The sequence below is a fragment of the Octodon degus genome, unplaced genomic scaffold (genome assembly GCF_000260255.1).
Source record: "Octodon degus isolate 3935 unplaced genomic scaffold, OctDeg1.0 scaffold00045, whole genome shotgun sequence".
NCBI classification, from domain to species: domain Eukaryota; kingdom Metazoa; phylum Chordata; class Mammalia; order Rodentia; family Octodontidae; genus Octodon; species Octodon degus.
The window spans coordinates 10,828,011-10,849,981 of NW_004524621.1; the positions used below are offsets into that span (position 1 = coordinate 10,828,011).

At 48.4% G+C, this 21,971-nt stretch overlaps 1 protein-coding gene across 4 annotated transcripts in view; it reads left to right on the forward strand.

Moving 5' to 3' along the window:
* Tln1 (talin 1) overlaps window positions 1–15,241 on the forward strand; it is a 36,684-nt gene extending 21,443 nt beyond the window's left edge. For 2 of the 4 annotated variants that reach the window (XM_023715961.1, XM_023715963.1), the window contains 30 exons: window positions 176–373; window positions 572–711; window positions 872–965; window positions 1,068–1,157; window positions 1,405–1,527; window positions 2,955–3,098; window positions 3,546–3,707; window positions 3,944–4,084; window positions 4,166–4,347; window positions 4,532–4,664; window positions 4,937–5,038; window positions 5,119–5,289; window positions 5,372–5,521; window positions 5,632–5,733; window positions 5,813–5,932; window positions 6,662–6,808; window positions 6,955–7,121; window positions 7,284–7,467; window positions 7,555–7,680; window positions 7,778–7,894; window positions 12,096–12,281; window positions 12,397–12,504; window positions 12,966–12,968; window positions 13,167–13,272; window positions 13,467–13,591; window positions 13,696–13,821; window positions 13,936–13,998; window positions 14,104–14,286; window positions 14,434–14,562; window positions 14,678–15,241. In XM_023715961.1, the coding sequence (XP_023571729.1) occupies window positions 176–373; window positions 572–711; window positions 872–965; window positions 1,068–1,157; window positions 1,405–1,527; window positions 2,955–3,098; window positions 3,546–3,707; window positions 3,944–4,084; window positions 4,166–4,347; window positions 4,532–4,664; window positions 4,937–5,038; window positions 5,119–5,289; window positions 5,372–5,521; window positions 5,632–5,733; window positions 5,813–5,932; window positions 6,662–6,808; window positions 6,955–7,121; window positions 7,284–7,467; window positions 7,555–7,680; window positions 7,778–7,894; window positions 12,096–12,281; window positions 12,397–12,504; window positions 12,966–12,968; window positions 13,167–13,272; window positions 13,467–13,591; window positions 13,696–13,821; window positions 13,936–13,998; window positions 14,104–14,286; window positions 14,434–14,562; window positions 14,678–14,803 (3,948 nt within the window). In that variant the 3' untranslated portion in view covers window positions 14,804–15,241. The remainder of the gene's footprint in view (window positions 1–175; window positions 374–571; window positions 712–871; window positions 966–1,067; window positions 1,158–1,404; window positions 1,528–2,954; window positions 3,099–3,545; window positions 3,708–3,943; window positions 4,085–4,165; window positions 4,348–4,531; window positions 4,665–4,936; window positions 5,039–5,118; window positions 5,290–5,371; window positions 5,522–5,631; window positions 5,734–5,812; window positions 5,933–6,661; window positions 6,809–6,954; window positions 7,122–7,283; window positions 7,468–7,554; window positions 7,681–7,777; window positions 7,895–12,095; window positions 12,282–12,396; window positions 12,505–12,965; window positions 12,969–13,166; window positions 13,273–13,466; window positions 13,592–13,695; window positions 13,822–13,935; window positions 13,999–14,103; window positions 14,287–14,433; window positions 14,563–14,677) is intronic. The other 2 variants (XM_004631867.2, XM_023715962.1) reach the window with 1 other exon arrangement.
* Window positions 15,242–21,971: the final 6,730 nt, after the last annotated feature.

The window sequence follows — 21,971 nt, forward strand, 5'->3', positions numbered from 1 at the left end:
CCAATGCGTGGAGGGAACAGAGAAGTCAGAAAACTCAGAGCCTTCCCTTCCTACTTCAAGACTTCTCCGTTGGCCCAGACTTCCCAAATCTGTCCTCGCTCATTATGCGCAAGTTATGTGCCCATCCTTCCTGTCCTCCTTTCCCAACTTCTCCCTTGCCTCATTCCCCTTGCAGCTTCCTCCCAGCACTGGGACATTTCAGGAAGCTCAGAGCCGGTTGAATGAAGCTGCAGCTGGGCTGAATCAAGCAGCCACAGAACTGGTGCAGGCCTCCCGGGGAACCCCTCAGGACCTGGCTCGAGCCTCAGGTCGATTTGGACAGGACTTCAGCACCTTCCTGGAAGCTGGTGTGGAGATGGCAGGACAGGCATCGGTATGAAGAAGCAGAGGGTCTGGTGTATGATCACTTTAGGAGCTAAATGGCACCTGGGTAACCAGAGTCTGAACTATTCCCAGCTGCTTGCCTTCTCCAGTCTTGGGCAGTACTTGAGTGCCTGGGAAAGAGATCATTTTATAGAGATAAGTAAGAAAGAGCAGGACCGTATATGTGTGACTTTCTTACTTTCAACAGAGTCAAGAGGACCGGGCCCAGGTTGTATCCAACTTGAAAGGCATTTCCATGTCTTCAAGCAAACTTCTTCTGGCTGCTAAGGCCCTCTCCACAGACCCTGCTGCCCCCAACCTCAAGAGTCAGCTGGCTGCAGCAGCCAGGTAAGCAGGAGCCTGGAAGCCCAGACCTGGAGTGTATGAGAGAAACCAGGAAAGAAGCATTTGCAGGAGTGGCAAGGGAAAGAAAACCAGTGGGAGACACCATGTACACAGGACCTAGGAATGAGGATCCATTCACTCCCTCACCTTTCTCTTCCCCCAGGGCAGTGACTGACAGCATCAACCAGCTCATCACCATGTGCACCCAGCAGGCACCTGGCCAGAAGGAGTGTGACAATGCCCTGAGGGAATTGGAGGTGGGCACTTGGCAGGCCAGAGTAGATTGAGGTTCAAGATGGTGCTTTGGGTTTGGGCTGAGGAAGGTGTCTTGGATCTCATGTCTCCCTCCCAATACACAGACAGTTCGGGAACTCCTGGAGAACGCAGTCCAGCCTATCAACGATATGTCCTACTTTGGCTGCTTGGACAGTGTCATGGAGAATTCAAAAGTAAGTGTAGCTGGAAGGTGCAGGAAGAGGGCAGGAAGATTGAACTAACCAGCCAGGGGTGGTGGCACACACCTGTAATTCCAGCACTCAGGAGGCTGAGGCAGGAGGAGCACCATGAGTTGGAGGCCAGCCTGAACTGCATAGTGAGACCCAGTCTCAAAAGCAACCAAAAAAGATGGAAGTAGCTGCATGATGTCCTAGTATGTGAAGAACGTTATCTGAACTTTCTGATCCCTTCTATTCTCAGGTGCTGGGTGAGGCCATGACTGGCATCTCTCAAAACGCCAAGAATGGGAACCTGCCAGAGTTTGGAGAGGCCATTGCCACAGCCTCCAAGGCTCTCTGTGGCTTCACCGAGGCAGCTGCACAGGTTATTTCCCTGAGATGGGTCCCTGGAACAGCCTGTGCTGTCCTTCCCCATGCCTCCTCTGCCCGAATCACATGTGGATAAGTCAAGAAGTTTTTGCCAACTCTGGAACCTGGAATTTTCTCCCTCTTGAGTTGGATGTATTTGTCCGCAGTTACTGCGCACCTACAGTTCTGATCGCTGTAGCTCCTACACTTCGGTGCTCTGGTTATAATTGCACTGTAACCACAAGGCTGTTTTGCTTTGCTTTTTTTTTAAAATGGCACATAACATTTTGTTACTCTTTACTCTGTCTTCTACATTATCAGGTATAAAACTACCTAGTAACTTTAGAATGTTTGCTTTAAGACATGCATGCTTAGGGAAGGTGATTTGAGAGTTAATCTCAGACTGTTTCCCTGAAAGCCTGCTGTCATGCTGCCGCTCTCTGTCTCCCTCAACCCCGGTAGATCAGTACCCTCCTCTGCCTGCCTTGACTTCATTAAAAATGTTTTTTTTTTTTTTCTTTTTTGTCTTTTTGAGACAGAGTCTCACTATGCAGTTCAGACTGGGCTTGAGCTCACTTTGTAGCCCAGGCTGGTCTTAAACTTGCACCGATCCTCCTATCTTAGCCTCCCAAGTGCTGGAAATATAGGCATGTGCCACCACATCTGGCTTCATAAAATTTTTGTTTTCCTTTTTTCCTTATTTCTGAAAAAGCAGCTGGGCATAATGGCGCATGCCTGTAATGTGTTACTTGAAGCATGAATCAAATATTTTGATGGTCTTCAATCGTAGAGATCATTGGCAGCCACTGTACATGTCCCTTCCTGCTTTCCCACATGATGTCCTAGTACGTAAAGAACGTTATCTGAACCTTCTGATCCCTGCTATTCTCTAGTGCTGGGTGAGGCCCCTGAAGCTTGTCAGTCTTGATTAGCCTATCAGTCTCTAGTTGTAAAGCTATGTTGTTTTTGTTTTTTGAACAGAGTCTCATTATGTAGCCCAGGCTGGTCTCAAAGTCCTGAGCTCAAATAATCCTTCTGTCTTAGTATCCTAAATAGCAGAGCCACCATGCCCAGCTTTAGAATTATGCCTCTAACTGTATGTCTTTCGAACATTTTGTTTTATATAATTCTAAAAATCTTTTTTTTTTCTAAAAATCATTTTAACCATTTCAAACTTTTTTCTTCTACTTGCAGTAAACTATACTTTTTCCTCAGTGACACACATAAACACACACACATATACCTCTTTTGTTCTTCTGAACTGTTTGAACAAATTTAATGAGAATTTTTTTCTTTTTACAGTATAACTGTAGTTCATTACGGTACCTCTACTAGTGTAGAATTCATGAAAGTAAGGCCCATTCTCTAAACTTGCCCCACTTTGTCCCAACTCTTCTCTTCCCATCCGTAATCTATATTCCTCACCCCACTCTTTTCTCTTAGGCAGCATATCTGGTTGGCGTCTCTGACCCCAACAGCCAAGCAGGACAGCAAGGGCTGGTGGAACCCACACAGTTCGCCCGTGCAAACCAAGCAATCCAGATGGCATGTCAGAGTTTGGGGGAGCCTGGCTGTACCCAGGCACAGGTAACGCAGGGGAGCAGGTACCCTGGGCAAGTGTGGGAAAGAAAGGACTAGATCTCAGGGGAGAAGAGGGTGGTGAAACACAGGTTAGGAAGGAGAGGAGGACAGGTACCTATCTCTAACCTTGCATACACGGTTCTGTGTCTGTATCTTCGCTTTCCAGGTTTCTCATTATTCCCATTAGTACTAAGTTTATAACTTCTCTATAGATGCTTCAGCTTACTCTCCCACCTGCCCTCTTGATCTTTCTCCATTAATGTATCTTTTTTACTGTACCCAGTTCACCTGTAAGCATCTGTCTTTCAAATATTGATTTTGTAATTGACTATCTTTTCCTATTTAGACTCCTACAGGCATCGCACTGCATCCTCCAACCCTCAAAGGGTTCCTCCACAAGTATGTACCCTCTTTCCTGCCTTCATCCTGACTCTTCCATGTGTGTCTCCATAGGTGCTCTCTGCAGCCACTATTGTGGCCAAACACACCTCTGCGCTGTGTAACAGCTGCCGCCTGGCTTCTGCCCGGACCGCCAATCCTACTGCCAAACGCCAGTTTGTACAGTCAGCCAAGGAAGTCGCTAATAGCACAGCCAATCTCGTCAAGACCATCAAGGTTCCTAGCATGTGAATTCCCACCATCACCCCAACCTATCCCATCTCTTTTTCCCTCAGGTCCTCCACTCCTTCTCCAAGGCCTTCTACCAAATGCCTTCTACCCAAGCCCAGGCCCTTTCATGTCTCGACTGACCATTGCCAGCCTTCCCTAGTTCTCTGAGCCCTGCAGGGAGACCTGAGCATTCACTTCTATGCCTATAGGCTGAGTCCTTAGGGCCTCCCTGTTCCTTGCAGGCGCTAGATGGGGCCTTCACAGAAGAGAACCGTGCCCAGTGCCGAGCAGCAACAGCCCCTCTGCTGGAGGCTGTGGACAATCTCAGTGCCTTTGCATCTAACCCTGAGTTCTCTAGCATTCCTGCCCAGATCAGCCCTGAGGTGAGGCAGTGTGAAGGCCCGTGTGTCACCCCATCTTCTGGAGTGTTAGGAGACTTACCTTGTTGCCTCCCCATTCTCCAGGGCCGGACTGCCATGGAGCCTATTGTGATCTCTGCCAAGACAATGTTGGAGAGTGCTGGGGGCCTAATCCAGACAGCCCGAGCCCTAGCAGTCAATCCTCGAGACCCCCCACGCTGGTCGGTTCTGGCTGGCCACTCCCGGACTGTCTCAGACTCCATCAAGAAGCTTATTACAAGCATGAGGTACTGAGGGCTCCCAGTGTGGCTAGGAGACAAGCACCGTGGCTGAGTACTGTGGTGAACACCTGTGCAGTTTTATGGGATCGTGTTTAAAGGACACTTGTTCCAGACGTGGAAGACATAGAAACACTAGGCTAACCATGTTTACGGGGGTGTTCTTGGTATGGAACCTATGGTGTTTCTACAGGGACAAGGCCCCAGGGCAGCTGGAGTGTGAGACAGCCATCGCAGCTCTGAACAGCTGTCTGCGGGACCTAGACCAGGCTTCTCTTGCTGCAGTCAGCCAGCAGCTTGCTCCCCGTGAAGGAATCTCTCAAGAGGTAGGAGAAGTGTGTGGGAAAGATGTCTGACTTAGAGAAGATAGGGTTTGAGGAGCTGGCGTCATAGAGATAGCAAAAGGTTGGCACCTGCTTGGAGGGCTAGGAGTTTCTCAGTGAAATAAGAGGGGGCTGGGAATATAGCTCTGTGATAGACAAGTGCTTAGCATACGTAGGCCTTGGGTTCATCCAAAGCAAACAACAAAAAAGAGTGGAGTTGTTTGCCAGAGTCCTGCTGCAGTCACAGGCACAACTGGTGTCCACTTCCTTTCCAGGCCTTGCACACTCAGATGCTCACTGCAGTGCAGGAGATCTCGCATCTCATTGAGCCATTGGCCAGTGCTGCCCGGGCTGAAGCCTCCCAGCTGGGACACAAGGTACCCAGGGAGATACATGAAGTCTGGGGGGAGGGGGGAGAGACTCAGCCCCTGAGCCCTGTTTCAACCCCTTGCCTCAGGTGTCTCAGATGGCCCAGTACTTTGAGCCACTCACCCTAGCCGCAGTGGGTGCTGCCTCCAAGACCCTGAGCCACCCACAGCAGATGGCACTTCTAGACCAAACTAAAACGTTGGCGGAGTCTGCCCTGCAGTTGCTGTATACTGCCAAGGAAGCTGGTGGTAACCCCAAGGTAGTGAAGGGGTGGGGCTGCTGCTAGTGGAAAGTAAAGGAGTAGAACCTGCAGGCCTCCCACTTACTCACTGGCCCCACAGCAAGCAGCTCACACCCAGGAAGCCCTGGAGGAGGCTGTGCAGATGATGACAGAGGCCGTGGAGGACCTAACAACAACTCTCAACGAGGCAGCCAGTGCCGCAGGGGTCGTTGGTGGCATGGTGGACTCCATCACCCAGGGAATCAACCAGGTTAGAGTCATGGGATGCCTGTGGACCCAGAGGATACTCTTCCCAGAGCCTTGAGCACAGTAGCAGGGACCCTGATTGTCTCCCCTTCCTCCCTGCTCCCTCCCCTTCAGCTAGATGAAGGACCAATGGGTGAACCAGAAGGTTCCTTTGTGGATTATCAGACAACTATGGTGCGGACAGCCAAGGCCATTGCAGTCACTGTACAGGAAATGGTGAGTTGGGGAGATTTTAACAGGACTGTTTTTGAAGAGCTAAGTTTGTACAGAGCTTCACTGCTGCCATTATCACTAGGTAACCAAGTCAAACACCAGCCCTGAAGAGCTGGGCCCTCTGGCCAATCAGCTGACCAGTGACTATGGCAGACTAGCTTCTCAGGCCAAGCCTGCAGCTGTGGCTGCTGAAAATGAAGAGGTAAACATGGAGGCAGCTCTGACCTTCACCTCTCTTCCCAGGAAACCCCAGGGGTATGCCCCCTTTCCCGTCCTGTCAGCCTCAGGTCTGTGCTCCCCTCCTTTCTCCCAGATTGCTATAGAAAGGGGGACCCAAACTTGGCTGCTCCTCTAAAGAGTGAGCTGGGATCTGTGTAGGGACAGAAGATCCAGACCTTTAGTCACAGGCTAAAAGAGACAGCTCAGGCTTTAAAGACTTCTCATTCTGCCTCTCCCACTTCTCCTTATCCTTGTCTGGGCCTGTGGCTTCTTCTCTGCTGCCTACAAGTGTGTATCCTCTCTGTTTCCTTCTTAGTTCCTCCTTTTTGCAAATTCATGAAGGTCATCCTTCTCTAAGCTCCTGGCTTTCCAAGAAAGCAAGCAGTTGGATCTTAGCAAGTCATGCCTAACCCCAACCACCAAAGCCTTCACAGTCCCCTGGGGGCCAAGTTGTAATCCATGGCCCTCTGATGCAAATCCCCAAGCATCAAGTGCTTTTCTCCCTCCTCCACACTGTGCTTAACACAATCCTCACCAGCTGGTGTCTCTATGCTATTATTTTTCATGTGTAGGAGGTGACCTCCGGCTTAATGGGTATGAAACTAGAAAAGTCTCTGTGTTGGAAACTCTCACAACTCCATTGGTCCTTATTGACTTCAGACACAGTGAAGGGGGCCTGAGTGCTCCTTTTAAAACCCATCTCCACTCACAGATAGGTGCCCACATCAAGCACCGAGTACAGGAGCTGGGCCATGGATGTGCTGCTTTGGTCACCAAGGCAGGAGCCCTGCAATGTAGCCCCAGTGATGCCTACACCAAGAAGGAGCTCATAGAGTGTGCCCGGAGAGTCTCTGAGAAGGTGACTGTGCTCTTTCCTGTGGGCTGAGGCTGGCTTCACAACTTGGGACTTTCTACCCTCCTCCAGCTTTTCCAGCCCTCCCCTCTTAATCCCTTTTCCCAGGCAATCCTCTTTGACATGGCACCATGCAACTATCCCTACTCCAGGTCTCCCATGTCCTGGCTGCACTCCAGGCTGGGAATCGTGGCACCCAGGCCTGCATCACAGCCGCCAGTGCTGTGTCCGGTATCATTGCCGACCTCGACACCACCATCATGTTTGCTACGGCTGGCACGCTTAACCGTGAGGGTGCAGAAACCTTCGCTGACCACCGGTGAGGAAGGAATTGGCCAGTTGGAGGCAGAGAGGAGTGGGAAGGGGTCAGAAGAGGCAGGATATAAATAGCTCATTGGGGTGAACCTGGATTGGGAACGTTGGCCCAGTTAGAGTGGGTAGGGAGACCTGAGAGAGGCTGACTAGGCTGAGCTCTCCACAGGGAGGGCATCCTGAAGACTGCAAAGGTACTAGTGGAGGACACCAAGGTGCTGGTGCAGAATGCAGCTGGGAGCCAGGAGAAGTTGGCACAGGCTGCCCAGTCCTCTGTGGCCACCATCACCCGCCTTGCTGACGTGGTCAAGCTTGGTGCTGCCAGCCTAGGAGCCGAGGACCCTGAGACACAGGTATCTATGTGACATTGCTAATTTTGGCTAGAACCACTTCCTGGTCCCCTTTTCCTTTCATAGATCAGAGTCACCTCCCTCCCACAGGTGGTATTGATCAATGCAGTAAAGGACGTAGCCAAGGCCCTGGGAGATCTCATCAGTGCAACAAAGGCTGCAGCTGGCAAAGTTGGGGATGACCCTGCGGTGTGGCAGCTCAAGAACTCTGCCAAGGTCAGAGGAATAAGGAGCAGCTTCAGGAAGGGGCCAACGAATGCACTTTCTCCTATTCCTTAAAACAGTTCCTCTCTCACTTCTCTGGTATCTGCAGGTAATGGTGACAAATGTGACATCACTGCTCAAGACAGTGAAAGCTGTGGAAGATGAGGCCACCAAAGGCACACGGGCCTTGGAAGCAACCACAGAACACATCCGGCAGGAACTGGCGGTGAGCACAAGTCTGGGGCATCCTGGACTAGAGTCAGAGGAAGGAAACAGATTGTGACATTGTGCCACGTTCATTCACATGTGAACTGTCACATTCGTCGCCCAACTTTTCATGTGATGTACACTTCTTCCTATCTTACCTGTTAGCACCTCCTTAGCACTGCTTTCACCATCATCCTATTTTGTCCCATTTCCCAAGGCCTCTTGGTTGCCACATTCAGCAGCCTGTTTTTGGCCTTCACCCCCAAGCATTTTCATATTTCCATAGCATTTGATTCTGTTCATAGGCCTGTCTTTGAAATTTCTTCCACCTTCCACTTCCGCTTTCTTTTTTGGTGGGGTCTTTCACTTGCCCAGTCCTTTCTTGGGACAGGATCTTACTGTGTTGCTCATGCTGGGCTTCAACTTCCAGCCCTCCTGCCTCAGCTTCCCAATGTGCCAGAATTACAAGAGTGTACCACAAGGCCCTGATGCTTTTGGCTTTCTTAACACTGGTCTTTCCTCTTGCTTCTCAAACATCTCTTCAGCAGCAACTACTGAACCACTGAATCAACTCCAATTTAGTAAATGTAGTAGCCATACAGAATTGTACATCCTTTCTCTAGTCTACTCTTAGATGAGTTTATGCAAGGCTAGCCACTAATTTGGTGGCAATCCTCTTGCCTCAGGCTGTGTGCTGGGGTTACAGATGTGCACCACCATGCCTGTCCCTGAGTTTATACTTGTCATTCTCTAAGAAGTTGACTTCCAGTTCTGAGTTTCTTTCAGTTGCTATTGGATATCACCACCAAGATGCTGCTCCAAGATGATCCAGTTTTGCAGGATCTATCACTTCTGTGAATGGTGGTCATAGTAACCCCCACTTGGTTTTGTATTCGCTTTGTCTTTTTGAGACTGGGTCTCACTCTGCAATTCAGGCTGACCTCAAACTCAAACTCCCTCCTCAGCCTCCTGAGTGCTGGCATAGTCTTGCACCATTGTGGTCAGTTTAGCAACCCCAGTTGTAACAATTCTACCTCAGTCTTCTTTGACCTCACTGTCACTCGCTACATGGTGGCTTTCCCAAGCCTTTCAGCTCTGCTTGTCCATTCCTCTTTTTGAATACTAGGAATTGAACCTCTCAAGTGCTACACTCCCAGTGATTTTTTTATTTTGAGGCAGGGACTCACTAAGTAAGTTCCCTCAGGTGGGCTAGAATTTGAGTTCCTCCTCCCTCAGCCTCCCAGAGCGCTGGAATTGCAGGTGCATACCACCACCTGTGGCTCACCATTCTGTCTCCCCCTTCATCTCTGTCCTACTGTCCACAGCCTTGTTCAGACATTTGCTAGCTCTCCCTTACCTCATCAATGCTACGAGCCTTGTGCCTGGCCTCCCTGCTTTCAGTTTCTGTCACCCACCTCTCTCACATTCATCTTTCTCTTTTTTTTTTATTTTATTTTTTTGGTACCAGGAATCAAACTCAGGACGTCGCACTTGGCAGGCAAGCACTGCACCACTGAGCTACATTCCGGCTCATCTTTTTAATTGCAAATTCATCTTTTATGTTGTTTTCACCTCTTTATGGTGATGTCAAATTGGAACTCTTGATTTTGTGCCTCTAAAACCTGATCTTTCTCTAGTCTTCCCCATTTCAGTAAATGATACCTATGAATAACTTGGTTCTTAAAGCTAGAAACTCAACTTTCAATGTGTTGGGGATGGGGGGCGGGGGTCATGCCAATATAATCAGGCTGCCTTGAACTCAGTATTTAGCCCAAGCCAGTCTTGAACTTGCACTGATCCTCCTGCCTTAGCCTCCCAAATGCCAGGATTACAGACATGTACCACCATACCAGTCCTCGGAATTATCTCTTAAAAACACAAATTGGGGTGGGTTGTAGCCCAGTGGTAGAGTATTTGGTTAGCATGCACATGGTCCCGGATTGAATGCTCAGCACTGCAAATCAACGTAAAAGATTGTGTCATTTCACTCCTTAAACCCACTAGTCCCTGCCCATGTCTCCAGTGTCATCCCACCTTTCTTTCTGTGCTCTGATCCTACTGGACTCTGTTAGAGAACATGCCAAGCTCTTGCCAGCTGCAGGTTGGCATCTGCCACTGGCTTCTTGAACATCTGGTTCCATTTGATTCTTTTAGCTTTAATGTCACCTCCTCAAGCCCTTCCTAATCACCTATTTAAAATAATACTTTCGGGGCTGGTGAGATGGCTCAGTGGTCCAAAGCACCTACTTAGAACAAGCTTAGCAAAGCACAGGGATCGCGGTTCAATCCCCCAGCACCACATGCCAGCCAGCCCCGACCCCTGGTGGGCTGAGCTGGACACACACACACACACACACACACACACACACAAATAAATAAAATTTTTAAAAAAGTAAAATAATACTTTTGTGTGTGTGTGGTGCTGGGGCTTGAACCCAGGGCCACACAGATGAAGTAAGTGCTATTCTGCTGAGCACTGTCCACAGCTAGAGAGCCTCCTTTCTATTTCTCATCATAGCACTCATTTCTTTGAAAGCCCAATCACAGTTCTGTGTTTAATTGCCTACTCACCTGGTTAGGTCTGTATCCAAAACTAGACAGGAAGCTCCATGAAAAAAAGGACCTTGTCAGCCAGGCATGGTGGCACACGCCTGTAATTCCAGCACTTGGGAGGCTGAGGCAGGAGGATTGTTGTGAGTTTGAGACCAGCCTGGACTACAGAGTGAGCTCAAGGCCAGATTGAGCTGTATAACAAGACTCTGTCTCAAAACAGACCAAAAAAAAAAGGACCTTGTCAACTTCATTTCTATCCTAGCACCTTACACAAAATCTACCACCTCTCATTTACTAACATTTGATGATTGACTGGCACACATATTAACATATTGTTAAGAATTTTAAATAGTAGGAAAATTCCAAGCCAGACAAAATTGTATATGCCTGTAATCCCAGTACTCAGGAGATTGAGGCAGGAGGATCACAAGTCAACCCGGACTACATAGTGAAACTTCATTTCAGAAAAAAAAAAAAAAAATTCTTTACTCTGGTTTTGAGGCGCCAGCAATCTCTGCTTTGTCATTCTTGTATTCTAGAATACTCCTTGAACCCTTCTGCTTGACATCTTAAGTTGGTTTTTTTGTTTGTTTGTTTGGTTGGTTGGTTTTTTTCAGTACCAGGGATTGAACTCAGGACTCTGCACTTGCTAGGCAGGCTCTTATTCTAATGAGCTGTCTTCCCTGGCCCAACATCTTAATTATTCATACCCTACCATGTACCTAAAATACCTTCCTGCTTATAGTTTGTATCTTTATCTCTCTCTCTCTCTCTCTTTTTTTTTTTTTTTTTTTTTTTTTTTTTTTGTATCTTTATCTCTTAAGAGGTATCTCCATTTTGGTTCTTTTTCTTCTCTTTGAAATGCGGTTTCACCATGTAATTCAGGCTACTCTTGAATTATGTGGCTGAAGCTAACCTCGAACTCCAAGTAATCCTCCTGCTTCAGCCTCCAAAGTGCTGAGATGATAGGCATGTGATACCATACCAAGCTCATTTTCGGTTCCACTTCTCTCACACACTCCTTTAAGGGTAATCTGTAGTTTAGGAATGAAAGCTTACCCAAAAACCATAACTTTTTTTTCCAGTCCTGGGACTCAGGGCTTCATACAAGAGAAGCACTATGTTCTTCCACTGTGTTATGACCCACGCCAAGAGCAGCTGCTGCTACTATTTGAATTTGAAACAAACCATTCCCAGTGTTTCAGTCAGAAATGATGATCAGCTTTCTTTTGTTATTCTCCCAATTATGATATAGGACCATCTGCAAGAACTTGGCCTATGTGCCAGGTGTGGTGGTACAGGTCTGTGCTCCCAGCACTCAGGAGGCTGAGGCAGGAGGATCACTGAGTTTAAGGCCATCCTGGGCTACCTAAAGCCTGGCTTTACCTACTTAGTAATACCCTATCTCAAAAAAATATGAAAGTAGGGGCCAGGGAGATGGCTCAGTGGAATAAGCGCTTCCTTGGCAAGTGCAAGGGCCTGAGTTCAATCTCCAGTTTCACAAAAAAAAAAAAAAAAAAAATGACATAAGCCTACAGTAAGTTCTCTGTGGCAGTTTGTTGAAGGAATACGTGGATGAACAAGCCACATCACAAAAGAATAGGGTACTAATTTGTCATATAGTCTCAATCACTACAAGAACTTTCTTTTTTTTCTGCCCCCAACAGGTTTTCTGTTCCCCAGAGCCACCTGCTAAGACTTCTACCCCAGAAGATTTCATCCGAATGACCAAGGGTATTACTATGGCAACAGCCAAAGCTGTTGCTGCTGGCAATTCCTGTCGCCAAGAAGACGTCATTGCCACAGCCAATTTGAGCCGTCGTGCTATCGCAGATATGCTTCGAGCTTGCAAGGTGAATCCTGGCAGTGAGACAGGTTGGGACAGAACATGAGGGGACAGAGCTACAAGGATTTGGGAGGTACAGAGCTCTTTAGGATCTTAAAGCTAACCTGTTACTCTGGGTACAGGAAGCAGCTTATCACCCAGAAGTGGCCCCTGAAGTACGGCTTCGAGCCCTGCACTTTGGCCGGGAATGTGCCAATGGCTACCTGGAACTGCTGGACCATGTGCTACTGGTAAGGACAACATTGTTTGCTCCTCCTCTCAGCCTCTCTCATGCACAGTCTTGCTGGGTGTGGTGGTACATGCCCGTAATCGTAGCACTGTAGGAGGCTGAGACAGGAGGATCACAAGTTTGAATCCAGGCTGGCCAACTTAGTGGCTTGGGATGTAACTCAATGCAAAAGCCCTAGGTTCTGTCCCCTGTTCCAAAAACATACCCCACAATTCTCTGCCCAGAAGCCTCAGACTCAGTTCTTGTTTTTTCTCCAAATTCTTTCCCTACTTTACCCTTTGTTTCCCAAATCTGTTTATGTTTCCAAGTGTCCATTTCTCTGGGGCCCTATCATTCTCAACATCTTTGGATCTCCCACTCACCTCTTTCTCTTTTCATGTCTCCACGTTTCCCACCTGACTGCCCCCTTCTCTGCTTTCATCATCTCTTTCTTCTCATTTCATCATTCTGGCTCCTGGTCAGCCGGTGAGTGACAGGGCCCAACTCTGCACTGTGTGTGCAGCATGCTGTGTGGTGTGACTGGGAAGGCAGTGTACTGCTGAGCACTGTGCTGTTCTGATGAGCACCATGGTGTGGGTGCTCTAGGGTGGGTGGTTAGGGTATGGTCGGCCCTGCTTCATGGACCAGGGCAGAACCTGAGATCTGATGCTTTTTGTTGCCCAGACTCTGCAGAAGCCGAACCCAGAACTGAAGCAGCAGTTGACGGGACACTCAAAGCGAGTGGCTGGTTCAGTCACTGAGCTCATCCAGGCCGCTGAGGCCATGAAGGGTGAGGGTGACCACCAGGGACAGGACGGGAAGGGATGCTTACCCAGGGTGTGATCTCTGATTCATGGTTGCACAGCCTGAGCCAGCTTCTCCCAGAGTTCCACAGGTGTGAAGGCCTGGCGGTAACTAACAGCTCCCCAGTGTTTCTGGCTGCCCCCCTCTGCCTCAGCTCCCTCCTGTCCCCTCCATCCCTAGGAACAGAATGGGTGGACCCAGAGGACCCCACAGTCATTGCTGAGAATGAACTCCTGGGAGCTGCAGCAGCCATTGAGGCTGCAGCCAAAAAGCTGGAGCAGCTGAAGCCCCGAGCCAAACCCAAGGTCAGTCCTGTCCCCCTTCCCCCCACTCCTCCTTCCTGACGAAAGGTCTGTACCTTTGGTCTCCCTGCTGACTTTCATCTGCAACTCATCTCTCATCATTGAAGGAGGCAGATGAGTCCCTGAACTTTGAGGAGCAGATATTGGAAGCTGCCAAGTCCATTGCAGCAGCCACCAGTGCACTGGTGAAAGCTGCATCAGCTGCCCAGAGGGAACTGGTGGCTCAAGGAAAGGTAAGTTCTTAAATACTCAAGAATGAGAACAGGGCAGCAGATTTGCAGTCTTAGCTGAGAGGCTTCAGAGTAGGGACAGCACAGGTCTAAGTAGGTTTTCGTACTTCCTTACAGGTGGGCGCCATCCCAGCCAATGCACTGGACGATGGACAATGGTCCCAGGGCCTCATTTCTGCTGTGAGTGTACACTTGTTCTCTCTGAGGTTTGGGAGACTTGAGAAAGCTGAGGAGAGGAGGGACTAGGGCAAGAGGTGTATTTTAATGTGCCTCTCTCGGCCTTAGGCCCGGATGGTGGCTGCAGCTACCAACAATCTGTGTGAAGCAGCCAATGCAGCTGTCCAAGGCCATGCCAGTCAAGAGAAGCTCATCTCCTCAGCCAAGCAGGTAGCTGCCTCCACAGCCCAGCTCCTTGTGGCTTGCAAGGTCAAGGCTGACCAGGACTCTGAGGCAATGAAGCGGCTTCAGGTGAGGAACTCTGACCCATCCCACTGTCACTTGAATTGTATTGTTTTAAACCATCAGCCTTCCTTGAGGTGGATATTTCTAGGAGGGAGTTGAGGGAATATCCCAGCAGGGGCCCACCTGAGCTCCTGCCACTTGGGCCCTGCACAGGGTGCCGGAAATGCAGTGAAACGGGCATCCGACAACCTGGTAAAGGCGGCCCAGAAAGCTGCAGCATTTGAAGACCAGGAGAATGAGACGGTGGTGGTGAAGGAGAAGATGGTCGGGGGCATTGCCCAGGTGAGCCACTCTTAGGGACACTGGCGGGAGCAGTCACCTTGTCCACGCTGTCCTGCCTGCCCTCTGGCCCTAAAGCTTATACTGTCTGAGCTGAGTCTCTGCCCTTGTCCCTCAGATCATTGCAGCACAGGAAGAGATGCTTCGGAAGGAACGAGAGCTGGAGGAGGCTCGGAAGAGGCTGGCCCAGATCCGGCAGCAGCAGTACAAGTTTCTGCCTTCAGAGCTTCGGGATGAGCACTAGAGAAGCTGCTTCTATTTAATGCAGACCCAGCCCAGAGACTGTGCCTGCCACTACCAAAGCCTTCTGGGCTCTCAGGGCCCACCCCCAGCACTCCCCAAGTGCCTGCCAAACCCCGGGCCTGGCCCTTCCCAGTCCCGCTGCACACATCCTGCCCCCTCCCTGATTCCAAGTGCCTTTGCGCCCTAAGGCCACCAAGTGCCTACCCTTTTCCAGAGTATTAATGCTCCAAGAGTATTATTAACGCTGCTGTACCTCAGTCTGAACCTGCCAGGGCCCCAGCCCGCTTCACCCTGCCAGCAGCTTCCAGCCAATGCCTCATAAGCTCAGCTCATCCTTTTTTGATACTTTCTGTCTCCTACCCCAGCTCCCTATGGGGTTGTGGGGTTGTAAACCCCAAACAGGTCATGCTCCAATAAAGGTGATTCTACCTAGACGCTTGCCTGGCTTCTCGAGATGAACGATTCCTCCCAGGGCAGTAGGAGGAGTCCTGTCACCCAGCTGAAGCAGACTGCAGTGGAAGCGGTAGAGGCCATAGCAGTCTGCCCTCTCCCACCCCTTCAACTTCTTATTCCTGAAGTCATCCTAGTTGAGATGTGCCTGAGAAGTCCTACTCTATTGTGCCCACCTCCCTGGCCAGCACCTAAGCCTTACCAAGGTCCTTTTGTCTCTGAGACAGGAGCTACCACTGCTTTGTGTCTACCAGAACTCTTCTTTATAGCTATTGAATGTTTGAATAGATCTAGTTCCTAGCTGAATTTTCAAAAATAGATTTGCTAAAAAAAATAGATTTGCTAACCTGGGTGTGGTGAGGCATGCCAGTGATCCTAGCGCTCAAGGGCAAGGCAGGAGGATCACTACAAATTTGAGGCCAGCCTGAGCTACATGGTAAATTCAAGGCCACCCTAAGCTGCATACCAAGACCTTGTTGGAAAAGGCCAAGACACACACACACACACACACACACACACACACTCTGCTAAAAATAATGAGCCTATATAAAAGATGTCTGAGCTTAACAGAACTGTGGTAATAGAATTGGTTAAAGCAGTTAGCAAGCAAAAGCTCTAGCCTGGGGCTATCTCAAATGGTATTACTGATGACCTGGTTGGGGCACTCCAGACTAAAAGAAGGGGGCAGAGTTTGACCCAAGCAGGCCAATTTACAGTTGGAGGAGCCAGGCTCTCCTGGTGGCCAGGCTGGTGCTGGTATCCCTGTTCCAAATGCCCGGCTATTTGAAGTTTCTGCGAAGGGAGGTGGCACAGGAGGTAGGTACTGTGCTCTTACACTTCCTCCTGCACTTTTCCCCTTCCACCCATTTTGTAGAAAGCCTGGCAGTCCTCTTGGGTTGTCCACAATTTTCATACATGATTATTTAGCCAGCCCTGCAGCCCAGTATACTATTTCCTCAATACTTCTCCTTCCGAGTAAAATACAAACACTACCTCTCTGTTGCTACTCTGAGTGCCTAACACTCCCAACTCTGGAAGGAGAGCTGGGGATATGGTTCAGTGGTGGTATGCCTCCTTAGCGTGCATGAGGCCCTGGGTTCAATCCCTGGCACTGCAAAAAATAAAGTAGCCTTCTTAAAGTAGATGAAAATACTTTGTCCTCCCCAGGGCAGCCCATTAGGGACAGTGCCAACTTCCTAACATCACTCTTGCCACCTGTGATTCATTCACTCAATATTTGCTAAGCCATGCCCATGCTAAGCACTGGAAAATTGAAGTGTATTATCACATCATTGACGCACAGACTGGCAGCTTCAGTACGTACTGCTCTGTTCCCCGCAGACCAGATTCAATGTCGTGGCATCGTGAGTTGAGGACCTTGCAAATCAAATCCCTTCTATGACCTCCCTGACCTGTGGTAGTCTAGACTCAACACCTCCAGCTATGAGCCCAGAACAGCTGCTTACTGTGCCGTCAACACATCCCTGTCATGTCCTCAGGGTCTATATACCTCTCGCTAAGGATAGCTTGGGGAGTCTTCTGCAAAAAGAACCTATTCCTTAGACCAGCGGGTCTTCAAATGTAGCACTCAGACTCCAAGGCCCTTTCAGGGATCCAGAGGTCAAATTTACTTAATACTATTTAGACATTCATTTCCTTTTTCAGTGTCAACATTTACACTAATAGTGCAAAAATATTGGGTAAACCAGGCACAGTGGTACATACCATAATGCCAACATTTTGAGAGGCTAACAGGCAAATCACAAGCTCAGTCCCACCTGGGCAAGTTGGCAAGGCAAGTTGGCAAGATTAAGTAGGCACAAATCAAGGCAGGGGCTTTGAACTACTAATAGTCATGTTTTTCACTGCCATCCATTAGCAATTTAAGAATTAAATGTCAGATGGTACACATCTGTAATGCCAGCTCTCTGGAAGCCTTAGGCAAGAGGATCACAAGTTTGGGCTCAGACTAGGCAACTTGGTGAGGCCCTGCCTCAAAACTTAACTTAAAAAGGGTTAGAATTGTAACTCAGTGCAAAAGCCCAGAGCCCAATCCCCACTACTGGGGGAAAAAAAAACAACTGGTGAAATAGTAAAAATGATTAATCTGACTTTATGAAATCTTAGCCCTTGAATAGAAAGTCTTCAATTATCTGATGAACTAGAAAATATGCATAAGGCACTTTTTTTTTTTTTTTTTTTTTTGGAGGAACCGAGGATTGAACTCAGGCCCTTGCGCTTGCCAGGGAAACACTTATTCCACTGAGCCATCTCCCTGGCTCCCATAAGGCACTTCTGAACATAGCAAAGTGATGATCTTGAGAAAAGGTGTTTATATCATTCTTTGAGTTGAAAGCTGTTAATGGTTGATACACTGTGTCAGTTTGGGAATTGAAAGATTTAATTGCTTAGCTCAGTCAGCAGAAGGCCAGGGTCCTCTGTGTAAACATCCTAAACCTGGGCAAGAGGTGGGCGTGGAGATGTGTTGGGGTAGCCTGCATACAATATAAGGGAGGAAAAGAGATTTGCTACCCCCTCCCCCGCTTTTGTTCTGTTTCTGCTGTCTTCCACTGCCTTGAAGTGTTGCCTCTGCCATGCTTTGGAGCCAGCAGATTAAGGACTGAAATATCCATAAACTGTGAGCTAAATAAGCTATTTCCTTCCTCAACTGGGTGTCAGGTATTTTTGTCTCAGCAATAAGAAAAAAGTAACTAAGACATTAGCTGAATTGGCTGCTTTTTTTGTTTTTTTTCTTTTCTCTCCTTTGAGACAGGGGACACGGTCTTGTTATATAGCCTAGGCTAGTCTTGAACTCAGGATAATTCCTGCCTCAACCTCCCAAATTCTGGGGATCACAGGTGTGTGCCACCACACTTGGCTTCTGCTTTCTTTTCTGTAACTTGCAAGGACAGAAAACAAAGTGTGGTTCCCAAACTTAGATCTGATAGAGTTTTTCTCAAAAAGAAAAAGGGGGGGGCCAGGGAGATGGCTCAGTGGAATAAGCGCTTCCCTGGCAAGCACAAGGGCCTGAGTTCAAGCCCCGGTTCCACAAAAAAAAAAAAAAAAAGAAAAGAAAAGAAAAGAAAAAGAGAAAGGGCAAAAAATTCAAATTCTGGAAAATGTATGTTATTATGAGGTTTGTCAAAATTTGAAGACTCTGGGGCCAGGGAGATGGCTCAGTGGAATAAGTGCTTCCCTGGCAAGGGCAAGGGCCTGAATTCAGTCCCCAGTTCCGCAAATACATAAATAATAAAAAATTGACGACTTTTTAGTAAAAAAATAAATCATGATGATGGGGCTGGGGAGATGGCTCAGTAGAATAAGTGCTTGCCTGGCAAGCGCAAGGGCCTGAGTTCAATCCCCGGTTCCACAAAAAAAAAAAAAAAATCATGATGTTAAGGAACATGATTTTTTAGGAACATGATTTTTTGATAAGGTACAATATAATGAACTCTGTCAACATTTAGGTCTGCATGGCTCAGTGAATCAGTATTTCTCAAATGACTCATGCATGATGTTACAAAATTGTCATGGAGCCAGGTGTGGTGGTGGCCTGCAGGTGTAACCACAGCACACTGGCAGGTGCTGGCAGGAGGACTGTTTTGTTTTTTTTTTTTTTAACAATAACAAAGTTTTATTAAAGGTAGAAAAAACAGGTTCTGCAAAGCGAGTTTGGAACAGGTAAAAGTAGGGAAAGAAGTATACCCTACTGCAGCCACCATGCAAGAGAGAACACAATGGCCAGATTGAGTTTAAACCCACTGTGGGCAATTTAATGACTTCACAAGATCTTGTCTCAAGATAAAGAAGGGCTGGGGATGTAGCTCAGTGCAAAAGTTCTGTGCTTAATATCCCCAGTACACGGGAGGAAATAAACCACCCAGAAAACTATACATGTTAATAAAGGTATAATATAGAAGAGAGAAGAAAGGTAGGTTTCAGGTACATTACAACTAATCCTCAGAAACTACCATTTGCCCAAGTTTTGCTGTAGTATGAAAGAATATCCACTATTAAAGGAAACTACATCTCATTATGAGGCAAATAATCAGAATAAATGTTGATTTTGAGAGTTCAAATAGCTCAGCAGATTAAAGTGCCTGCCAGCTGGTGCAGGGGCCTGGGGTTAGATCACCCGGACTGCTGTGCTGGCCCTGTCCCCAGGGCACACCGAGCTGGTGATTAAGACTGTGTGTGGTAATCCCAGCTCTTGAAAGGCTGTAGGGGGCTGGTGAGATGGCTCAGTGGTCTAAAGCACCTACTTAGAACAAGCTTAGCAAAGCACAGGGACCGCGGTTCAATTCCCCAGCACCACATGCCAGCCAGCCCCGCCCCCTGGTGGGCTGAGATGGCCACACACAGATACTAAATAAATAAATAAATAACTATTAAAAAAAAAAAAAAAAAAAAGGCTGTAAAAAGGCAGATCACTACAAGTCCAATGTAGTAGTGAGACCCTGAACACCCTTCCCTAAATTACAAAAAAAAAAAAAAAAAAGTCCAGTTATCCTCTATTAAGCCAATTATTAAAGAGATTATTAAAAATGTAAAATAATTGCCATACTCTAGGAAAGAGAAATATAATTTTTTAAGTTTTTTTGTTATTGTTTTGTTTGTCTGAGAAAAGGTCTATATAGCCCAAGCTGGCCTCAGATTTGTAGCAGTCCTCCTACCTCAACCTCTCAAGTACTAGGATTACAGTTGTGTACCTCGACACCCAGCTTTTTGTTATTTTGAGACAGGGTCTCACTATTCAGTTCAGGCTGGCCTTAAATTCAGTAAGTAGCCCAAGCTGACCTTGAACTCAGTGTTCTTCCTGTCTCAGCCTCCTGAGTGCTGGGATCACAGGCACTCTACCACATCTGGCTAGTTATTTTTTAAAAATGTTATTTATTTGACAGACTAATGTGTAATGTGTTTGTTATTTTAATAAATATTTTTATATTTTATGTGTCCATTTTAACAACAGTATTGATAGGTATAACCCACTTTAACAAAAGCTGCAGAGTGTGGTGGCACACACCTGTGAACCTAGCTCTCACAGGCTGAGGCAGGAGGCTCCCCAAAAGTTTGGGACTGGCCTGAGCTACATAGTGAGTTCAAGGCCAGCCTGAATTGCATAGTGAGACCCTTCTCAAAAAATAAAATAAATAAATAAATAAAATCTGTTTGGCACTACAGTGAGAGCACAGGGACCTGCCCAAGTAGATTGAGCGGAAGCTGCCAGGGAAGGGCTCCCAGTAAAGTGGACACTTGATCTGAGCCTTAAAGGACCCCAAGCCTCAACCTAGGGGAAGGGCATGGGTGCGAGGGGGAACAGAAGAATAAAACATATGTGGTTTAATATGAATGCAGCATGAGGCACAAGGCTGAGTATGAGGGTGCAGCTCAGAATGAAAGGAGATGAAGGTGAGGGAGATATGTGGGGGCCTCAATAACAATGTTCTTTACCATACTAAGAAATGTGAGAGGAGCAGAGCCCGTCTAGCGCAAGGTCCCGAGTTCAATCCCCCGTACAAAAAAAAAAAAAAAAAGAACTGTAAGCCAAGCATGACGACACATGAATGTAATTCCAGCACTCAGGAGGCTAAGGCAGGAGCGAGTTTGAGGACAGCCTTCACCCCGACTCAAATAAGAAAAGTTTTTAAAAAATGTGGATTTAAAAAAAAAAAAAAAACTTCAAAGCAGGAGAGAGTAGGGAAAGGCTTCGGAGGATTTTATTTTATGTGTGTCGGGGGCAGCTCAGCCCACCAGGGGCCACGGCTGGCTGGCATGTGGTGCTGGGGGATTGAACCGCGGTCCCTGTGCTTTGCTAAGCTTGTTCTAAGTAGGTGCTTTAGACCACTGAGCCATCTCACCAGTCCCTTTGGAGGATTTTAGATCCTATTCTCATCCACTTTTTAAAAGATGTTTGATAACAAAGTAAAAAAACAAGTTAAATGAATAAATGAATTGGGGAACCAGGACCAAGATAACAACTGACTCAAGACTCTTACAGGAGCGCTGCGCATGCAAAACAAGCAGAGCCCCCTTGGACCAGTTGGTGGGAACAGAACTCCAGGACTAGGTGGACGAGGAAACCCAACGGCAAGAAAGAGCCTTAACCACCCCCACCCCGGGTCTAGGAAGGTTCTGCAAGGCTGAGGCTGTCGGTGGCGCACTCCGCGGGGCGCTCGGGCGCAACTAGGCAGGCCCGCCACACCAAGGCCCTGCCCGCAGCCTCGGCCCGTCCGCCGGCCTCGGGGGCTCCTTCCAGCCTCCGCCCCATCCCGAGGGAGCGCGAAGGCCCACAGCCCTGCGCCCCCCCCCCCGCTTCCCCGCCTCCTCCTCCTGGCGCGGCCCCGCCTTTCCACGGGAACCATCCCAAAAAAGGGCAGAAAAGACATTTCGGCGTAACGCTGGCCCACTAGGGAAGAGAGCAGAGTCCGCCGGGAGAAGGGGAGGAGAGGGAGGGTGGGGGAGGAGACTTGTCCCGGGTGGGGCGGGGGGCGGGGCGCCCCCTGCAGCCGCGTGGAAACTATGCAGGACACGTGGGGGGCGGGGCGCTGCAGAGGAAGGTCCCTGCTCCTGGGGCAGGGGCGCCCCGTCCTGCCTCAGTTTCCCTAAGTTCTGCTACCACAACCACCATGTCTGTAACGCGAACCTGCAGTCTGGGACTCGAGGTAAACTGAGTCACTCAAGGCGCACAGGAGCTCTGCCTCCCTAGAGACATTTAATCC